This window comes from Solenopsis invicta, chromosome 10 (genome assembly GCF_016802725.1).
Source record: "Solenopsis invicta isolate M01_SB chromosome 10, UNIL_Sinv_3.0, whole genome shotgun sequence".
Classification (NCBI taxonomy): Eukaryota; Metazoa; Arthropoda; class Insecta; order Hymenoptera; family Formicidae; genus Solenopsis; species Solenopsis invicta.
The window spans coordinates 7,563,618-7,586,373 of NC_052673.1; the positions used below are offsets into that span (position 1 = coordinate 7,563,618).

A 22,756-nucleotide genomic window follows, 5' to 3' on the forward strand; every position below is an offset into this window, starting at 1 on the left:
AATAATAAATTTTTCTCGACATATTGCTTCCAATCCCCCGCTAACACACACACACACACAAACACACACACACACAGAGAGAGAGAGAGAGAGAGAGACGCACATTGAAAAAAATATGTTTACATACTTCATTTACGTACTTGAATTTCAATTTAAGCATTTATATATTTAATTTAAATATATAAATACTGAAGACATTTAATTAAGTTGATAAATTCATTAACAATTTTTTTTTTCTGTGCATGATGCTCTTTTCTGCTTAATTTATTTTTGTTTTATAGCGTTTTTATTGCAATGGGTTTGAACTATAATCGAAAACTTTTTTGCGAAACAAAACGGAAATAGTGTCTCTTCTTTGATAGATTTTTGACAGAACACAATCAGAGTGTCCAAACACCTTGACCAAGGTCTTCTCTGTGAAAGGCGACGTGAGCCTGCCGGAATTGGGACTTAAACCCGAAGACAGGAAAATGTTTTTGGATAAAGTCAACGTAGTGTTGCGCGGCGCGGCCACCGTGCGTTTCAACGAGCCGCTGAAAATCGCCGTTAATTTGAATGTAATGGGCACCAATCGTATATTGAACTTGTACAGACGCATGACAAATCTTATTAGCGTTATTCATGTCAGCACGGCCTACAATAATGTTGATCGACGAGAGATTGCGGAATCGATTTACACGTAAGTTCCTCTAGTTGCACGTCTGACACTCATACCGATGATATGATACCACCGCTTTTATCTTGAGGACACATTTTCGAGATCAAATTATTTCATTGCGAAGCATTCTGTAATTTTGTAATATTTTACCAAGCTCTTACTTGGTCGGAGTATAAAAAATATAACACCATGTTGATGAAACCATAAATGAAACCATAAGCGAAGTGATTGTCCTTAGAATTTGTAACACTCAATCATCGCATCCGAAGGCTCTTACAATTTTCCTCTTTACAACAACGCTGTCCCTTGTTTATTATTAAAAAAAAAATCGTAAGATATCAGGCTCAAATATCGCGTCCGGAGCAATAAGTCGGCTAAATAAGAACACAAAGAGGAAATGGTGCGGTTACAAAATTACGAGCAATATTTGCTCACCCTAACACAGTAATTCATAAGAACGAACAAAGCCGGAACGGAAAAGAAAAACAGAAATGATATTTAAGTTTGGCGACAGCAAATGATAACATTGAGTAGCGACGCCAGACGGAAACTATAAAACTATAAAATCTATATCCCCGGTTTCGTTTGTTTAAACGCACGTTTCATCACAAGCCGAAAGACGATTTATATAAAAAATGAGTCCTAAATAAACGGACGCGGTAATACAAGGAATCGGCATCGAACGTTCCAGAAAGGGAGAAATCGTAGATAACGAATCCCTTACGCAATCGTCCGCCCCTCTAAAGATTAAGAAAACCCAGAAGAAGATGGAAAATTAGCCAACGAGAGATGATTTGTAGTGAGCGTTGGTGAAATATCCAACAAGCAAACCCGAAATTTCAACAACAAATAATTTACGAAAGATTAGATAAATATTCAATAATATTTCAATATGGTGTAACATTTAAGGAAGTAAATTTATTATTGCATGAACAGCAAGTTGAAGCGTTCCTAAAACAAAATGTATTAAAAGATATAATCTTCTTAAATAATCCTATAAAAAGTACAGAATAATCTTTTTAAACTTTCTTAATGATTTTAAGAAGATTAGAAAGATTATTGCAGGTTTTATAGATATATTAACTATATTTAAAAAAAAAGTTTCTCGACCAAAAAAGTAAAAGACAACTTACATTATTAGCTTTAGCACGCGACACATTAATTTTAGATATAAAAAATACGCATAACGTCAGTTTTATGATGTACTTTCGTTAGAAAATCTTGTAACTTTTTATTTTAATTGTAATACATTGCATACTGACTTATAAAAAATAGCATTATTTTTAAGCGATGTGTGTGACTGACAAATCCCCTTAAATAGTTTTTATTCTTCCAGAGTTGTATTTATTCTCCATGAAACTAGAACAATCGATAACTTTTCATCGTTTTTTAATTAAACCCGTGTCCACTTGACAGTTACGAAAATTTGCCTTTGACTGGCCGTCTTAAAAAAAAACCTTGTTGGACATTTAATTACTTTTTGTACTCAAAACGTTTTGGAAGAACAATCAAATCAACGCAAAACAAATGTAGATCGCAAAACCCCAATTCGAATTTAACGATCGATAGACAATTTTTTTAATCATTTGCATGAAAACAATTTTTTAGAAATTGTTTTAAAAAAAATGCCGCCCTCTAAATTAGCCTAGGCAATTAGACCATAGATATAGTCTCAGATAATAATCCGATTATTGAGATACACCGTCGCGTTTACGTGAGTTTGTGTAGAATGATTCGGCTGTACACATTTTCTCTTCTACCCTCCCTTTCTTTCTTTCTCGTACCGTCGCGGATATAAAACCACGCGAAAATCTCGACCGACTGTTCGTTACCATTTTCTTTAAACGTAAAGAAGTGGATTCATTTTAATTCTGTCTAAACGTAAAGAAGAAAGTTAATAGAACAAGTTTCTTAAAAATTTAATAAATAACTGCATATAACCGAACAGAACTACATTTGCAACAGTGACAGTAAGTAAATTTTTACAAACACTCACTATTTGTGAGCAACATTTAAATTTCAAAAACAGATGATTGAAAAAAACTCTAAAAATTAAAATAAAAAAGATATTACAATCTCCCCTATCGTAAACATTTATTTAATTTAACAATACATTTCAAGTAGGAAAAAATGATTTTCATGCTTTTAAAGACATTATAGTGATAATATGCTAATTTATCAATGAAAAATTTTACAGCTTGAAATTTACTCCAAAATGATGAGTACGACGAACGCACAAACAAATTCTGGATACGCACACGATGAGGCTCACTCGAGAGAAAATACGATCGACGTATTTTTTGCCGGTATGGTGATCCTTTTAACCGGCGCTACGGGCTTTTTGGGGAAAGCCTTTCTCGAAAAGCTAACAACATAGCTACATTAATTCAGAAAACTCAGAAACACAAAACAATCATGTATAATATCTCGTAAATTATTAATTTTTGAAAAATCTATTTTAAAACATTTATTTTAGAACTTTTATATGCAGAAGAACTAGAAGAATCGTATATAATACGTGAGAAATCATGCAATTATTTTAAAAAAATATAAAGTTAACTTTGAATTAATTTTGAAAAATCAACTTTGGTGAAAGTTTATTTTAGCATTATTTGTCTCCCTCGAGACTATACAACATTATATTTTTAATGTATTTCATTGCATGTTTTTACTATTATATGTACCCAGATAGCCAAACGTTCCTTGGCATAATAAGAAAAATGATTGCTTGACATACATTTCCTTTAAGTTGTCATAATGTTGCTATCACCAAAGCAATACTCATTTTGTTTCGACTAATGTAAGAGCATTATATGGACAACAGTTGCTTTCGTAAACAAATACAATGTTGTAGCATATTTATTGTTATAAAAGTTGCTACAATATGTTGGAAACTATTGTTGCAAAATATTTAGTCATATGTTTCCATCAACTTAATGGAAATATAATTACTATAAAATAATACATATATATAATAATATACTTATACTTATATATATTTTATATATTTGCGCACGTGTAATATTTAAATCTGTGTCTGATAATTTATTTTTTTTATTAAGAAAGTGTTACATCCGGAGGATTTCACGATTTCCCTTTTCGCATCCATTATATAAATTATGCTAAACAAGCTAAGGGATTGTCTGTAAAATTTACAACACTTATATCCGGAACACCACGATTTCTCTTTTATAAATAACACTATCACTATTATAAGAAAAAAATCAAACATTGTTCTCGGAATATATATATAATGGCCACATATTACATCCGGAGCAATAAATAGAAGCAAAAAAAAGGAGAAATCGTGCGACGACAAAATTACAAGCAACGATGCTTATTTAATAATTCATATGGACGAACAAAGCCTGGACTCAAAAGAGAAAAAATTTAAACGTTATTAAAGTCTGGCAACAACCAGAGATAAGATTGAGTCGCGACGCCGGACGGAAACTATAAAACTATAAAATCGAAATTTACAACCCGGCTTTGTTTGTTCGAATCTATGTTTCATCACGAACGGAAAGATGATTCATATGGAAAGCGAATCCCAAATAAACGGACGCGGCGATATAAAAAATCGAGACCAAACGTTCCAAGAAGAAAAACCGAAGATAACGAATCCCTTAAGCGATTGGGTGATGCAACTGCTCGCCCCTCTTAGAGTTAAGAAAAATCGGGAGAAGATGGAAAATTAGCCAACGAAAGATCATACGAGAATATGATTGGTAGTGAGCGTTGGTGAACTACCCAACGAATAAGCTCAAAATTTCAACAACAAGGAATCTCCAGGGAAAGGGAAAAAGCTCAAAAAGCTTCACCGAATCAAATCCTCATCTCACCCACCAAACTAATCTCACGCCCTTTTCCTAAGCCCTATAAAATACGCAGCTTCGAACGGCTCGAGCATTCATTGATTCAATTCAAAAATTCAAAGTTCAAATTCGCACTCACATCCGCGCTTTCAACTCCGCACTCACACCACGCGTTGCAAGTGTCGAAGCTGTGCGCGTTAAAATCATTTTAAAAACTTAGAATCTGTGCCTCAATTAAACAACCACCGAGCTTCCGAGGTCAGCCCAGAACCGACTTCAACCACAAACCCTTCGAAGGCAGAGGGACCTGACATAATTATCAATCAGAGGGTAAGTTAGTTTTTATTCAGTCACTTACCGGATCCCCTTAATTCACTGATTAATTATCGATTAGTGGGCAAAACTCACATCCCGCGAAAATCGCGACCCCATCGCCATCGTCCGAATCGTCTCCGGGAATACTTCAGGAGGCAAGTCGTTATCCTCGAGTGCCTCTGGGCAATCCTAAGGATAAGGGAACGGGAGTTGCGCCCGGAACCGGCTCCTGGATGGGCGCCATCTTTGGAGATACCTCCGGTTATCCAAGAGGAACGCGACCCACCTTCCCCTTCCCCATCTTCTCCGTCCCCTGCTCCCTCTATCTCCTCTCACCTTACATATAGAATCGCTCCAGATACCCCTCCGTACTCGCCTATCCTCGAAGACCCCGTTGATCTCCTTTCCCCCTCATACTCGCCTGTCCCAGAGGATCTCTCTGATCCTTCTTCCCCCATGAGTCCCGCGCCTAGCGTGGAATTCATAGAGGAGATTCCTCCTCCCCCTTCACCAGTGAATTCCACGTCCAGCGTGGAATTCCTAGAAGAAATAATTCTCCTTTCCGATCATGATCCTGAAGATCCACCTCCCACCGAATCCACGTTATTTTATAATTATTACCACACCTAAATAATAAATTAGCGAAACTTACAATTCCATCTTCTCCTACTCAAATGTAATAGAATTAAGTTTTTTATTTTTTATATTTTATACTATAACTCCTAGCGATAATGCGTAATACTAATTTCTTCAATAACCTTTAATTAATTTCTTGTTTTGTTCACTTTTACAATTATGTATCGATATTAAACAATGTATATAACTTTTAAACTTCTGAATAATCATTACCTAATCGTTTCGTATTTTAAACTAACCGATTACGTACTGCTGTCTTAATTAATAATGATTACCTTGTTATATTGTTTTCTTTTGTCCTATTAAATAACCATAACCGATAATGTATTCATTTGCTAATTCCTTTTGAACCTTTATGTATGTAAAATTCAAATATTAGAATATATGTTAAATTTTAGTTTAAAAGAAGCTCCAATGTAAAATTTTATTTCATCAAACCCATCTCGTACTCACACACTAACCTCCCGACTCGAAAAGATTACACTCGGTCCGATCCCGAGTTATAGAGATTGAATTCTCTGACTCAAATTAGGACCAACGATCGCACGATTTTGAAAAGGCGTTAAAGCGTGTCATTACACGTTGACGCATAATTTCGGAATCTTCAAAAGTGCGTTCGGCTCGTGCCGCACGTCCCACTAGTGCGGTCACGAGAATAAAAGAGTTTTTGTTGCATCCTTCCCTGCCTTCCTTTCCTTAAGGCTGGATGTAACAAAAGCTTATACACACAAAATTATTGTAATCGCAAATTATGGAATATTAATATAAAATATTACAATAATAATTTGAAAATATAAGAATACGACCACATTAAAATGATATTTAAAATAAGAATTGAATAAAAATATAGCGGAATAATTATATTTCTTTGTTGTTGAGCATGGTTAATGGTGTCTCAGGAATTTCTGGTTCCCAAAATCCTAAAACAAATTATTATATATTTTACATAATTAATGTATTAATGTTTCAATGTCCTACTCTTAACAGTTACACTATTGAGTTTATATCTCTTGTGGCAAGATATATAAGTATACTATCAATTACTTGACTTTCTACTTAAAACTGCGATTAACTAATGTAGAATGTACTTTATGCCGCGGCCGTCTTGCGCCTTGTCGTATAAAATAGAAACACGCCTTAAACGTAGATAAAACGGCCAGTGATGCCATACTTGGGAGAGGCAATACTGAAAACGGCGCACGGCGCTCGAGTGCTTGTAAGCAAGACGTTCTGTACGACGCATACGGCACATGTGCTTGAATTGATCGAAGGGCTATTATATCTAGGAGAAGTGAGAAAACACGAAAAATTTTCAAAAAATATAGAGGAAAGGAGAAACCACACACACACACACACACACACACAAATCTTCGGCGTATAGTGTTCATTATCGAGCCTGAAAAGTTTACGTTCGCGTGTGCTGTGTTTATAAGCCGCCACGGGCGGATCGAATTTACGAAGCGGAGGATACAATAGCTGCTTATAAGAATATAATGTAAGTAAATGACACATATATTATTCAATATTATATTTATCAAATAATAGTAGATAATGTACGCGTTCATATTGCTTGAACTTCCTTTTTGCTGTAGCCAGTGTAGAAATAACCTCACAAAAATAGCAGTGAAATTCACATTTTTGTCACGTGGATTTTATATGAAAATTCGTAGAATTGACGTGATAATAATGTGGATTTCACGAATTGTTTTTGTAGAAAAGAAAATAAAATGCATCTACACTTGACCTTTATTCTTGGCATTGGCTGTATAAGATTGCACTATTTCAGAAGCTATCTTTTCATTTTATATTAGAAAAAAAGATAAACTTTGCATTAATACAGCCTAGTAAAGCCAGTGCAGGAATAAAAAACAAATCCACAGAATCTAGATGCTAGAAGTGCAAGCAATGCAAATAAACTGATTATTGTATATGCTAATTGTGTATTTTTTATAATTTTAGATATATGTGAAATAAGCGTATCAAGAGTGCATCAGAAAGTGTGACTATTAGAAGAGATTTACTATACGATGTCGCAGTAAGTTATTTACTTTGTTTCTTTTATTGCTATACGAGCTACACTAGATCGCATTAGTTGACATAAGCTCTGTTTTTTATTACTGCACATATCGTTATTATATTCCTTTGATTTATATATATATATATATTTTAGCAATTTTATTAACACTAGTCAAATTTTTATAACAAAGAAATATAATAATAATGTATGTTTTATTTTATGTGCTTTAATTCAGTATAATCAGTATAATTTAATGCATGAAAATTTAAAACAATTATTTAAAATAATTAATTTAAAATAATTTTAAAATATTTGTTGAATAAGGCTAGATTGTAATAATTACATATAATAAGTCATTTTATATCAGTTTTGTATAACAGATCTGGATTAAATATTATAAAAATGAAAAATTTTCTATTGGAAGCTGGCCAGTCGCTCTACTATAAGCCTCTTCATATGGTATCGAGAAGGCAACAAAGATTAAGATTAGCTCGCCGAAAACAAATAATAAAAAAAACAAAATCACTTTTGATAGAGAATGATTGTTGCAAACATCTATGCTAAAAATGAAGTTCAACATTTTAATGACTGCAACGTAAATCATCTTGTACAAGACACTCAGTTTAATTCAATTGTGCAACTTTCTACAAATGAACAATCTTCTGATTTATATACAGACAATATAGATGAGGTTAAAGTTAGAAATACTTGTAATACGGTAATGTTTCAGAAAAATTTAGCAGCTGTTCTAGTCGACGCAAATCATGTTCTCGGCAATCGTATTTTAAAACTTCTAAGAACTCATAATTGCTTTACATTTTTACCTGCAGATATTAGATCATTACTTTTGACGCCACGGCATTCTTCAATTTTATATAAAGTTGAGCCAGGAGAATATTTACATATTGGAGTAAAAAAATGTTTAGCCGAAATTCTTGAAGAAACACATTTTTTATCAATTCCCGAAGTTCTCGAAATTGACATTAGTACGGATGGAGCACAATTATATAGAAATGGAAAACATAATATTTGGCCAATTCAATGCAGAATTGCTAATATTCCAAAATCTATTCCAAAAACTATAGGAATATATAAAGGTTCAAAAAAACCTAAGAGTGCAGAAGAGTTTTTCCAATATTGTAACTCAGATTTTCATGAAATTTTTAATGAGGGTGGTATCATTTTTAAAGATAAAAAATTCTCAATAAAACTGCGACGTTTTATCGGAGATGCACCAGCTAGAGCATTTATTTTAGGACATAAGAGTCACCGTTCTTTTAATCCATGCTCAAAATGTACAATAAACGGATTTAGTATTGGAAGATGTACGGTACTTAGAGGCATTAAGCATAGGCAACGTATACATGAAGAGTATAGACAACAAATTGATGAGGAACATCATAAATGTTCAAGTCCATTATCTCATTTACCTTTTGATATGGTTAAAGATGTTGTGTTTGAATATATGCATATGTGTTGCCTAGGAGTTATGAAAAAATTAATCGTGACATGCATACGTGGGGATTATACAAAAAACGCCAAATTATCGGGAATCCAAATTAAAATTATTTCAAATCGATTAAAGATTCTCTCAAAACACTGTCCACGAGAATTTGCACGCCGCGTTGAATCACTTAATGACTATGATCAATTTAAAGCCACTCAATGGCGTCAAATTATGTTATATATTGGAATAGTATGCTTTAAAGAAGTTGTTAAGGATTACATATATGATCATTTTTTACTTTTCCATACATCCATGCGCATTCTTGTTTCATCGGTATGTAATACGAATAGAAATCTAGTTTTTTCTGAAATAGCAATCGAAAAATTTGTGTTACTCTGTGAAAACATTTATGGCTTAACTTTTTTATCATATAATATACACGGAATTTTCCATTTGGTCGAAGATGTACTCCGATTTGGCTCTTTAGACAGTTATTCAGCATTTCCATATGAAAACAGCATGCCTTTTTTCAGAAAAATGTGTAGAAAACCACATCTTTCCTTGCAGCAAATTGCTGCAAGACATGCAGAGAAAGAGCAGTGCAAAAAGAAATTTATTGTACAGAATAATTGTATTAAAGTGTGGAAAAAACACGAGGAAGGTCCATTACCTTTCGCTGACGCTGATTCTAGAATATATGATCAATATAAATTTTTGAAAACTCCGGATATGACAATTGGTGTTTGTGCACGCGATGATTGTTGCATTTTATCAGATTCAAGTATATGTTGCGTAAAAAATATTTTGCATTATGAAAATGATTATTTTATTGTTGTTAAAAAATTTCAGCAAGTAGTAGATTTTTTTCAATATTGGCATTGGTTCATCTTGTGTCGGTATTTATAAATGCTCTGAATTAGCTTATAATTATGATATTATCTTAATAAAACCGCCCTCGTCTGGCTCTAGCGACTCCGGAGACGGTTCCGACGGCGATACGATATTCGAAAATAAGCATAGTATAAGTGAAACCATGTCTAATCAAAATATTTTTGCTACTCTAAAATACAATTTTTGGGACTAGCCGGATATTATAGAAGATTTATACCTAATTTTTCTAAATTAGCTAAACCATTAACAAACCTATTAAAAAATGAGGTACGATTTGAATGGAAATCGGATCAAGAAGAATCATTTGAAACGCTTAAACAAAAATTATGCGAAGAACCAGTCCTGCAATATCCTGATTTTTCAAAACCTTTTGTTTTAACTACCGACGCTTCCGGAATAGCAGTAGGAGGCATATTATCTCAAGGAGAAATAAATAAAGATTTACCGATAGCATACGCTTCGAGAACTCTAACCGACAACGAATTAAAATATGATACATATGAAAAGAAAGCTTTAGCAATAATTTATTGCGTTAAACACTTCCGACCGTATTTATATGGACGAAAATTCACCTTAGTTACGGATCATAAACCTCTGGCTTGGTTTAAGAATGCGCAAGACGCTAACATGAGAATACTCCGCTGGAGATTGAAACTAGCAGAATATGATTATGACGTTGTTTACAAGGCAGGTAAAACCAACGTAAATGCTGATGCCTTATCTAGAAATCCCGTAAATCTCGAGGATGCAGATTGCAATGTGATTAAACACAATAAATCTCTTAATCCTAATGATCCAAAAGATGCAGAATTAATTTCAAAAATGTTAGAAGAATCAGATGAAGAAGAAGAGGACGAAAATTTCGAGCTTTATCTTTCAGACAACGAAGAAATAGACGAGTGCGTGCCGGGCGATTTAGCCGACGAGCACCACGATTTGACAACGTCTGTACATAAGAAAACGAGTGAAGCACTAAAAACTCAGGTCGAAACAGCTATTATACATGACCCTCCTGACCATAATGGAATACAGACACGAAGTTAAACAAAGAATAAGAATACTCAATCACCAGAAGAATTAAGAGATTATGAAGAGGAAATTAGAGAAATAAAAGATAAAAATGATCCACCAGACAAATCAATCGAGAAAAAGGAAGACGAGAAAATAAACAGCGAAGATGAAAAATCAATTATTGAAAATCAAGATCGAGTCACGAATAAAACTCACACAAAACCTACAGTGATTAATATACAAACATTTAAAGGAAATGTAATTGAAACACGAGATTTATTATTCTTACGCAAAGATAACATTGCCTATTTTACTGACACAAACGGAAAACCACTAGATAAAGGTTCACAAAAGTTATTCGAGCGGAACGAATTACCAGATTTAAGCTCTCTTACATTAAGCCAAGCAAAAGCAATAAAATATTTCATTCAGTTAATGCGAATAATACAAATATTTTGTCACGACAATTCAGCATTAATAGAAATAGTTCTCAACGTAAAATCCTTCAAGAATCAAACATTATAACAGAAAACATTAGACAACCAGCTGTTCAGCTAAATAATATTCAAAATTTAAGAAATGATAATAGACAGCTCTTAAACAATGTACAACCACGTCGTCAGCAATCTTTTCAAAATATTACATTCGACAATCCATCAGAAGACTCAAATCATATACAAGAGGTGGAAAATACAGTATCAGTTGAGCCACTTCAAGAGAAAAACAATGCACCATTACTGAGACAAGGAAATGATGTACAAATTGAAATACATCGCGACATACAGCAGAAAATACAGTACGTTATATATTTTTTTACTATTAATTATTAACAAGTAGATAATAATTCTAATTTAAATGATATATATGTATTTTTTCTGAAAGTTTGTAATAAATAGTTTATGAAAGTTTTCAAAAATTACAAGTTTTTTTTTAAGAAAAGACTTATATCTTGATTTTTAAACTTGACATGATATATTATTAATTATAATTTATTAATTTTAGAGGAATAAATAGGCGATTGGATTCGCTAGAAGAAAAAATCGATGGCAATATTATAAATGCAATGCTCATGAAACCGCGAATCCTCCCATTTTCAAGTATAGATGCGATAAAAAGGTTCACAAAGGAAGACAGGGTTCATTACAATGAAGTCGTAAGTTAAATTAATATTTTACAATTTTACACACACGCACATACATGCACACATATACAATATATGCATTAGAGTGGAGCGTTTTTAAGTTATTTTTGAAATTACGAATGCTAGGGTGTGGAATGAATGCTTTTTTAGAATAATATAAAGTATACAAAAGCTCAGTTGTCATGTGCGACTTCATTGTTAGGTTCCTAGATGAAAAAAATTTTTGTAAAATAATACTTTTTAATGTTATTAAATCAATCAATTTTTAAGGTTTTAAATTAATTGTTGCATTACAATTAGTGCTAATTTAGGTTAATAACGACGGTAAAAAATTTTAGCCATCTTAGACTTTATCTTCAGATATCTAAAATAAACGATTTTGAGAAAAAAGCAAGAAAAACTACACTAGTTAAAAAAGCTCCACTTTAATATGCATATATGTATGTACGGTACTCGTCATTAATTCGTTCCAGGTCCTTAGCGAGTCGATATAAGATATGTAACATATTCTATATCAACTATAGAAATCGGGAACTAATTAATGGTGTGTACGTGTATTCTATTAATTTCTTTTTATGTTTATTTTCTAAGTCACCGTTCTATTATTACATTGAAAATTATTTTTATTACAAATCGAAGCATTTGCGAAATTATTGCGTTTTATAATTATATCAAAATATATTAGACAGCATATATATAACTAGCTTAGGTTTTTATTTTTGTAATAATTTGTTTTTTGTAGGTAAACTACTTCAAATTCTTAAATTGTATGACATTAAAAGACAGCGTACATCAATGTGTAAAAGAATCTATAACAATGCAAGTAGCAGCGGAACTGACATGGTGGGGTGTTCCTGATGTTAAATTCCCATTTACAATACGGTTTTATGTCAAGCGATTTACCGTATGTATACATATATTTGTTATTCCGTTGTTATTATTACACAATATTGATTGTGAAACCAAAAAGTTATTATATCTATTATTTTTCAGAAGCCGTAGGATCGAATCGATACTACCTTAAACCAACCAGGGAAGAATTTCAAAAAGAAGTTGTGGCATCTTTAAAAGTTGCAAAACAACGTTAACGAAATGCCAGAGAAAGACATCCTGGAATTCAAGGAAGGCGAAGAAATTTGCAGGCTGCTGCAGATGCATTGTATGACGAAAACGTTAGCAATCACGAGGACGAAAACATTAGCAATCACGAAGATGATGGAAATCAAAGCGAAGATAACGGCGAGCACATTACAGACGCGGAAAATGAAAACAATGGCGACGAGCACTCCGATGAATTATAAATTTTTCTACGTTTTGTGTAGTATATACATATCTATATATTAGATTGCTATTAATAAGTTTGATACTTTATTTTTTTATTTTTTTTAATTAGACTTTAATAATTGATATTTTTAATAGCAATATAATATATAAATATTAATAGCAATATATTAATAGCATTATTATTATTAATATAATATATAAATACCTATATGTACCTAAAAGAGACTGCTTACAAACTTACAATTAGTGTTGCAATATAAAAACCAAAGCAAATATTTTATGAAGCTAATACATGTTTATAATACAAACTTAGAATTTATATTTTTTTAATACAAGTATCTTTTTAGTTTTTTTACATAAGAAGTGTTAGCAACAAACATTTATTAAATAAATATATATATAATTAAACATATTATGCGTATACACTTTTTTTGTTTTAAATTTATAATAAAATATATGTAAAATATATACACAGAAATTTAATACATTATATAAGGTTTTTAAATACTTGTAGTAGTAACAATGTAATTGTAATGTCACTTCTCTCCTTTGACATTACATTGATCTACATTGTTACCGCTACGAGTATTTAAAAGCCTTATATAATTTATTAAATTTTTGTGAAAGTGAATAACCTATTAAAATCCTTAGTCTTTTATTAACGGCAACGGTTTCCTTTAAAATGCCATCAAAGTACTAGTAAATGTTTTGGAGACGGAAATTGTTTTTATCATGTTGTTCTTTAGTTTCCACCAATTTTCGTATAATTCATTTTTAAAAAGCAACTGTTGCCATGATGTTGCCATCAAATTGCTTTCAATTGTTGGTGCCAATAAAAAGACAGCAATTCAATAGGCAAAATCGGTAGCCGCTTTCCTCAATATGGAAAACAACTTAAGCAATATAATTCGAGCAATTTGACAGCAACCTGTGGGCAACTGGCTATCTGGGTATTTAGTTATTATATGTGTTTAGGTAAACTTATCAATTTTATCAAGACAATGATAAAATTTGCATAAGACAAATAAATACTAAATATCAGTGATACGTGCAATTCAAGTATACTAAAGAAACACGAAGAAAGTTGCTGCTGATTAGAACTGTCATAATATCACAAGCATATTTATTACGTTATTATTACTTATTTTTATCGTATATTTAGCGTATCATTATTACGTACATTATGGGCGATTTGGACAATTGATCCACAAAATACCAGGACCACCGGGTTATCCAAATATTTTAAAAATAAATGGATTTATTAATATAAATGGATATAAATAGATTTATTAAGTTATTTTTATAAAGATTAAGTTAAACGGTGTTTTTATCGTAATACTTTTTATAATTTTCTAGGTAATGCTAAGTAGTAAAACGAATATTGAAAAGAGTAGAATTTACGATGTATTACATCCTTGGCTCGGTTTGAGTCTTCTCACTAGTGGAGGTAATGTAATTGTATTAATACAAATAAAGGATTTTCTACAAAACCTAAACGAGTCTATTAAAAAAAAATTAGATTACGATGTCAAATCAATCGTATTATAAACAATTTTGTTATGAAAAGATCAAATAAAAAACGGAAAATAAAAATATAATCCTAATCTCAGACAGTTCATTTTTTAATAAACAAGGCCTTTGTCAAGGAGAACGCTTCACGGCCTTATTCACACCGCAGCTCGAACTCGCCTCGCAGGGACGGCTCAGCTCGTAACAATATCATAAATTATAAAAGAAATGTTACAAATCAAAGCACGATAAATTATAAAGAAGTGTCAAATAATAACGTCATCGGAAATTGTAATATTAGCTGGACAAATAAACTCGTTGACACAAAAAGTAATTTATGGGAGCCCTTCGCGGTAACACCTTGCTCGACACCGGAAACGTATAAACTCCATCGGCAAACATTAAAATCAGGAAGCCGAAAGGCACGAGTATACATCACTTTCGGCTTCCGGAAACTCAGCACCCATAGAACACTAAATCAAAATCTGTCACGATTCTTAGTAATTAGATGACGGATCACGCACGTTTTCATAACAATAATTATCGGGAAATATGGAAAAGAAATGACGAGACCCGATGAACGGCGTAATTCGATGCCGGACACGTGTCCCATACGCAAAGGATTAAACTGCGCGTAGGCGTTTAGACAACAAAAATTTGTGCACACGACCCTCTCAGAACAAAGGAAGCAATAGTATAAAATAGAGAATTTTCCAGCGGAGCGATCATTACCATCTCAATCTTGTTCGTCGCATAGTCCGTGGCATCTTGAATGCTCGAGTCTGTGCGGTCGGGTGACACTCTTTTGGACACAGCACAATTGGACACCAACCAATCATCTTGACTTATCTAACCAAACCAACGGAAAAACTCTAGGCATTGGCCGCTGTGAGTCCAATCGTGCGGTGTCCAATCGTGCGCACCCCTGTGTGGTCGAACCTTCATCAATACTTAGTCATTTGTGGCAACAAGTTCTGCCAATGTAAAGTGCCGAACCAAAAACTTAGTAAAAATCTATACTTAATTCTCTCACGAGTGAGAACATCATATTACATCCAGAACCGTCCTCAGCCTCCACTACCGTAGACGACCATAGCGGATCAATTCAGTTACTGCGAGCGGATCTTTCACAGGTCCGACCCAAAAATTTCCTGACCACTAAACGAGTTCCAGTTTAGAGTTGGCTCAAGGATCCCCAAAACAGTAAGTCACTCAACATTCACTCCGTCCCTTTCCCCTTTATTTATTTTTTTTTTTTAATTTTAATTATTCTCAAGTGAGAAACTCGCGTCATCCAGAGCCACTCGCCGGGTCCCGATACTTCCTCAACGAGACTTACGAGGATTTTTTTCAAAACACTCAGGAACCTGAACAGACCCCGCAACATTTTCGATCCCCGTCACCTCCCTTTCTCGAACCAGAATCTCCTTACGAGCACTAACCCCCTTCACCCACTCTCTCAAAATCCTTAGCACTCACATATAGAATTTCCCCTGATTCCCCTCTTTCCCCGTTTCGCGGTTCTTTATACTCTTCAATCTCGAGCAGTCTCGCTTCTCCAGGGAGTTCCACCGCTAGCGTGGAATTCCTAAATAAAGTTATTTGTCTCTGTTCTCCTCCCCCTCTCCCACTCACGGTATAGAAATACTGGTAGAAATCCCATATGAATCTCCCCCTCCTCGAATTTATTTCACTCCCGGTCCTCAGCGGACGTTAGAATCATTAGTTATCCCTACGCAAAGTGCTCCCAATACTTTCCTGGGATTCGGCCGCCCATCAATAACCCCCATTCCCCTTCGCTAACAACTCCGACGAATAGGCGGAGTTGAATATATGCGCCGAAAATCTGCGCATTTTTCGCTCCATACTTTTTGCTGTTCGTATATAAACATGCCTAAAATGTCTCCAATCACAGTAGCTATCGAGACATTCTAAGATATTCTATCATTAAGTTGCGCATTTCATACGAATTTCTTCTTTCGCAACCGACAATACTGGTGCACGCATTCAACAAGTACAATTTGTTCATCGCCGAACATCCCTTGCAGGTGACTATTCTCACTTTGACAGCATGTTATATTTAACGTAAAAAACACGTAAATGACTTGCCTTATGCTGCGTCACAACAGATGCGATGTGATGTTAAGACTTATCATAATACTTTCTATGCTTTGTTCTGATTTCTTAAGGCTTATATCATACCATGTCGCTCCATCCCCTCTTCCCGAAAGCACGTATTCCCGCGGCCCTCATGAATTCGTTTTTAAAGAACTTCGCTCCGTTCTTCCGAAGTTCCCACCTGAAGCCACGATTCCAGTCACTCTCCCCTCTACCTATCCAAATTTTCACCTCGTTCCCTAAGAACGCGTTTTTAAATCTTTTCCCCCCAAGCACCGCTGTCTTCGACGAAATAGAATAATAGATTAGAATAATAAATTTTTCTCGACATATTGCTTCCAATCCCCCGCTAACACACACACACACACAAACACACACACACACAGAGAGAGAGAGAGAGAGAGAGACGCACATTGAAAAAAATATGTTTACATACTTCATTTACGTACTTGAATTTCAATTTAAGCATTTATATATTTAATTTAAATATATAAATACTGAAGACATTTAATTAAGTTGATAAATTCATTAACAATTTTTTTTTTCTGTGCATGATGCTCTTTTCTGCTTAATTTATTTTTGTTTTATAGCGTTTTTATTGCAATGGGTTTGAACTATAATCGAAAACTTTTTTGCGAAACAAAACGGAAATAGTGTCTCTTCTTTGATAGATTTTTGACAGAACACAATCAGAGTGTCCAAACACCTTGACCAAGGTCTTCTCTGTGAAAGGCGACGTGAGCCTGCCGGAATTGGGACTTAAACCCGAAGACAGGAAAATGTTTTTGGATAAAGTCAACGTAGTGTTGCGCGGCGCGGCCACCGTGCGTTTCAACGAGCCGCTGAAAATCGCCGTTAATTTGAATGTAATGGGCACCAATCGTATATTGAACTTGTACAGACGCATGACAAATCTTATTAGCGTTATTCATGTCAGCACGGCCTACAATAATGTTGATCGACGAGAGATTGCGGAATCGATTTACACGTAAGTTCCTCTAGTTGCACGTCTGACACTCATACCGATGATATGATACCACCGCTTTTATCTTGAGGACACATTTTCGAGATCAAATTATTTCATTGCGAAGCATTCTGTAATTTTGTAATATTTTACCAAGCTCTTACTTGGTCGGAGTATAAAAAATATAACACCATGTTGATGAAACCATAAATGAAACCATAAGCGAAGTGATTGTCCTTAGAATTTGTAACACTCAATCATCGCATCCGAAGGCTCTTACAATTTTCCTCTTTACAACAACGCTGTCCCTTGTTTATTATTAAAAAAAAAATCGTAAGATATCAGGCTCAAATATCGCGTCCGGAGCAATAAGTCGGCTAAATAAGAACACAAAGAGGAAATGGTGCGGTTACAAAATTACGAGCAATATTTGCTCACCCTAACACAGTAATTCATAAGAACGAACAAAGCCGGAACGGAAAAGAAAAACAGAAATGATATTTAAGTTTGGCGACAGCAAATGATAACATTGAGTAGCGACGCCAGACGGAAACTATAAAACTATAAAATCTATATCCCCGGTTTCGTTTGTTTAAACGCACGTTTCATCACAAGCCGAAAGACGATTTATATAAAAAATGAGTCCTAAATAAACGGACGCGGTAATACAAGGAATCGGCATCGAACGTTCCAGAAAGGGAGAAATCGTAGATAACGAATCCCTTACGCAATCGTCCGCCCCTCTAAAGATTAAGAAAACCCAGAAGAAGATGGAAAATTAGCCAACGAGAGATGATTTGTAGTGAGCGTTGGTGAAATATCCAACAAGCAAACCCGAAATTTCAACAACAAATAATTTACGAAAGATTAGATAAATATTCAATAATATTTCAATATGGTGTAACATTTAAGGAAGTAAATTTATTATTGCATGAACAGCAAGTTGAAGCGTTCCTAAAACAAAATGTATTAAAAGATATAATCTTCTTAAATAATCCTATAAAAAGTACAGAATAATCTTTTTAAACTTTCTTAATGATTTTAAGAAGATTAGAAAGATTATTGCAGGTTTTATAGATATATTAACTATATTTAAAAAAAAAGTTTCTCGACCAAAAAAGTAAAAGACAACTTACATTATTAGCTTTAGCACGCGACACATTAATTTTAGATATAAAAAATACGCATAACGTCAGTTTTATGATGTACTTTCGTTAGAAAATCTTGTAACTTTTTATTTTAATTGTAATACATTGCATACTGACTTATAAAAAATAGCATTATTTTTAAGCGATGTGTGTGACTGACAAATCCCCTTAAATAGTTTTTATTCTTCCAGAGTTGTATTTATTCTCCATGAAACTAGAACAATCGATAACTTTTCATCGTTTTTTAATTAAACCCGTGTCCACTTGACAGTTACGAAAATTTGCCTTTGACTGGCCGTCTTAAAAAAAAACCTTGTTGGACATTTAATTACTTTTTGTACTCAAAACGTTTTGGAAGAACAATCAAATCAACGCAAAACAAATGTAGATCGCAAAACCCCAATTCGAATTTAACGATCGATAGACAATTTTTTTAATCATTTGCATGAAAACAATTTTTTAGAAATTGTTTTAAAAAAAATGCCGCCCTCTAAATTAGCCTAGGCAATTAGACCATAGATATAGTCTCAGATAATAATCCGATTATTGAGATACACCGTCGCGTTTACGTGAGTTTGTGTAGAATGATTCGGCTGTACACATTTTCTCTTCTACCCTCCCTTTCTTTCTTTCTCGTACCGTCGCGGATATAAAACCACGCGAAAATCTCGACCGACTGTTCGTTACCATTTTCTTTAAACGTAAAGAAGTGGATTCATTTTAATTCTGTCTAAACGTAAAGAAGAAAGTTAATAGAACAAGTTTCTTAAAAATTTAATAAATAACTGCATATAACCGAACAGAACTACATTTGCAACAGTGACAGTAAGTAAATTTTTACAAACACTCACTATTTGTGAGCAACATTTAAATTTCAAAAACAGATGATTGAAAAAAACTCTAAAAATTAAAATAAAAAAGATATTACAATCTCCCCTATCGTAAACATTTATTTAATTTAACAATACATTTCAAGTAGGAAAAAATGATTTTCATGCTTTTAAAGACATTATAGTGATAATATGCTAATTTATCAATGAAAAATTTTACAGCTTGAAATTTACTCCAAAATGATGAGTACGACGAACACACAAACAAATTCTGGATACGCACACGATGAGGCTCACTCGAGAGAAAATACGATCGACGTATTTTTTGCCGGTATGGTGATCCTTTTAACCGGTGCTACGGGCTTTTTGTGGAAAGCCCTTCTCGAAAAGCTGCTGCGCTCGTGTCCCGTGGCCGTAATTTTCGTTGTAATTCATCCAAAAAAAACAAATCCATCGAGCAACTTTTCGAGGAACTGCTGAATAAACCCGTTCGTATACATATACGTGTTCTACATCGCATTTAATGATATTCATTGTGACGTGGCAGTTTTATCTGCCTCGCCACTTCGTCCTCCGCCTGAGCATAACGCAAGGAGGCGCGTAAGACCGGGTCGGGCACTCAGCGAGAGAGCGAAATCTCCGGCGGGACTGCGGCGCGTATTGATTTCATTTATTTATTCGCGGCTTATTTCATGTATCCGCGGGCACCTCGACAAACGTCGCCTAAGGACCAGCAGCGGCGAGGAGGATGGGCAGCAGCAGGACAAGGAGAAGGCGATCGTCCAGGGCCGGCGCACGGAAAACCGACGGCGGAGAGAAGGACGAGACTCGACGTGGTGACAGATATGTGCCACGCAAAAGAGGCTCGCAATTGGCGCAGCCGAGGGACAGGCCAGGGCGGACGAACGGTCAGGACAAGGGCCGTCGAATGCCGGCTGTCCGTCGAGAAGGGTAGCGGCGAAGAATTGTCGCGGGAAATCTCTGCTACTGTCATCCGCGAGGACGACGAGAGCGGCGAGGATATCGGATGCCGACGGGGACACCTGCGGAGACCCGACACTGCGCTGCCGTGACGTCGCGGCTAGATAAGGGCGGCCGCTGATAGGCCGCGCCGCTAGGCGCAAGGATATCGCGCACCCTGTAGGAGGGGTAGCGCTCATCGATCGCGCATCGAGCGCGATCCTCTCGGCTTTTGCGTGCGATCCGGCGAATTGAGCGCGTGCGGGACGAATCCGAGCGAGTGTTATCGGCGAGCGAACTACCGGATTTTAGCTATCGGAACTGTGCCCGGCCTGGCGATCCCTGCGGAGACGTCCACGGGACCAACGGAGGACAGGATCGTCGTCGAGGTGACCCTCTAGAGACGGTGTAAAGCCACGAGCTGCCGGTGCCGGCTGACTCGCGCTCTGAGGTGGAGCCATTGGGTTAGTGTGCAGGTGCGTCCGCCGCGTGGCGATAGAACGCACCTTTTTAGTGTTTGGTCGGCTCTCCACCTCAAGCGTGAGACCTTGTCGAGGCACCCAGCTGTCGGCTGCCGCGTGTACGTTGGCTGTCCTGCCGTAGAAGCTCGCGGACGACCGGCTTCCCGGAAAGCCGCAAAGCCCTCGCGCACGTGCGCGAGTCGTGTTACGGCCGTGATCACACGATCGCCCGCGTTATCGGTGCGTTGTCGTGTCGCGCGTCTTCGAGAGAATTGTGCATCGTGACCGCGACGACGGCATTGCCGTCACCGGGTATCTTTGGTTGTATTGCTTTTGAGTTAATTACTGTCCGTTAGCGAAAGTTCGACGAGTGTGTTCTCGCCGCGCTGTTCCGAGCGCGCGTGATTGGCTGTCTCGTTCCGCGCGGGATCAACCGCCGTTGTTCGCGCCGCTAGCGTAAGCATTGTAGTATTTAAGAAAATTTTCGCGTTCCGCTTATTCGTTTTCGTCAACTCTCTTCATCTTTTCCGTTCTTTGCTTGCTTCGACTGATAATTTCTTCGTGTTTGGCTCTACTCTGTCTCTGTCATATGCTACAATACATGTTATTTCTGTCTGTTATATCGGCCTGATCTTGCTTGATTTCTCGCCTACCCGTCTCCTCCAGTAAGAGGGCCGCTTCGTCCCTGTCTCCGCTACCCCGTCCCTCTACCGGTTAGAGAAGCTAGCTGGCCGCGTGCGAGCGACGATTTCGTGTTTCGTTCTGAGAAACTATCGCGTGGTGTGCATCCGCGTCTAGCGTTAAATAGTATACCCGGCGACGCGACCGATATAATCGCGTCTGGCGCCCAAATTCGCGATTGGTGGTATCTATTGGTTCTATCGTCGCTCACGCGTGTCTCGCGCGTAATTCCGGTGTTTGATCGCGTATTCCGCCGCTGCTCTCCGGCGTGGGATAAAAATACGTGACATCATAAACAAATTTTGTCTTCTATCTGAACAGAAAAATATTTTTCGCGTCTGTTATTGTCGAAAATTGAACAAGTTGAACTACATTAGATTTAGCTAATTGCCCACTTTAATTGGCCAAATAAAGCAGATATAGCTCTTCAAATTAATGCAGTTGCTTGACACCGGTCACGTGCAAGCTCCGGCAGAAAGAATTAAAGACGTAAGAAACAATTAGCCGAAAAGTGGGGGTCACGTGAGCCCTCAATAAACGTAAAAAAAAAAAAATTTAATGCACCTGGCACCATAAATGGAAAGATTGTCTCGCCGGCCTGGTCGCATGCATTAATCAAGTGAATATTAAAATTAAATTATGAGACCTCTTAAAGACACGGCGCTTTCCAACGTCGGACGCAAGTGAGCTGCGTCGGCGAACGCTGGAGATGAGAAAAGCCAGGAAACCGAATTTACACGGCTACGACTCTAAATATCTGAGTACCTGGTACAATAAATATGCCAAAGAGTTACTGAGTAGCGGTCGTCTGAGGTTCGTCAATAGGTCACATCCATTAGTGACATGAACATTAATTCAATTTATGAGATC

The 22,756-nt window shown here is 35.8% G+C and overlaps 2 protein-coding genes across 4 annotated transcripts; both read left to right on the forward strand.

Annotated features, from left to right (window-relative positions):
• Positions 1 to 6,368: 6,368 nt before the first annotated feature.
• Positions 6,369 to 10,964, forward strand: LOC113003588. 3 transcript variants are annotated; one of them, XM_039454652.1, is made up of 3 exons: positions 6,369 to 6,919; positions 7,400 to 7,459; positions 7,809 to 10,964. In XM_039454652.1, the coding sequence occupies exon 3, from the start codon at positions 7,980 to 7,982 to the stop codon at positions 9,792 to 9,794; it is 1,815 nt and encodes a 604-aa protein (XP_039310586.1). In that variant the 5' UTR covers positions 6,369 to 6,919; positions 7,400 to 7,459; positions 7,809 to 7,979; the 3' UTR covers positions 9,795 to 10,964. The 3 variants fall into 3 exon arrangements, with proteins under 3 accessions (XP_039310586.1, XP_039310585.1, XP_039310584.1); XM_039454651.1 differs by having other exon boundaries at positions 6,371 to 6,919; positions 7,384 to 7,423; XM_039454650.1 differs by having other exon boundaries at positions 6,377 to 6,919; positions 7,384 to 7,459.
• A 5,720-nt stretch (positions 10,965 to 16,684) lies between these two features.
• On the forward strand, positions 16,685 to 20,397 carry LOC120358900 (putative fatty acyl-CoA reductase CG5065). Its single transcript, XM_039454655.1, has 2 exons — positions 16,685 to 17,830; positions 20,007 to 20,397. The coding sequence occupies exons 1-2, from the start codon at positions 17,622 to 17,624 to the stop codon at positions 20,026 to 20,028; spliced, it is 231 nt and encodes a 76-aa protein (XP_039310589.1). The 5' UTR covers positions 16,685 to 17,621; the 3' UTR covers positions 20,029 to 20,397.
• The last annotated feature ends 2,359 nt before the right edge of the window (positions 20,398 to 22,756 follow it).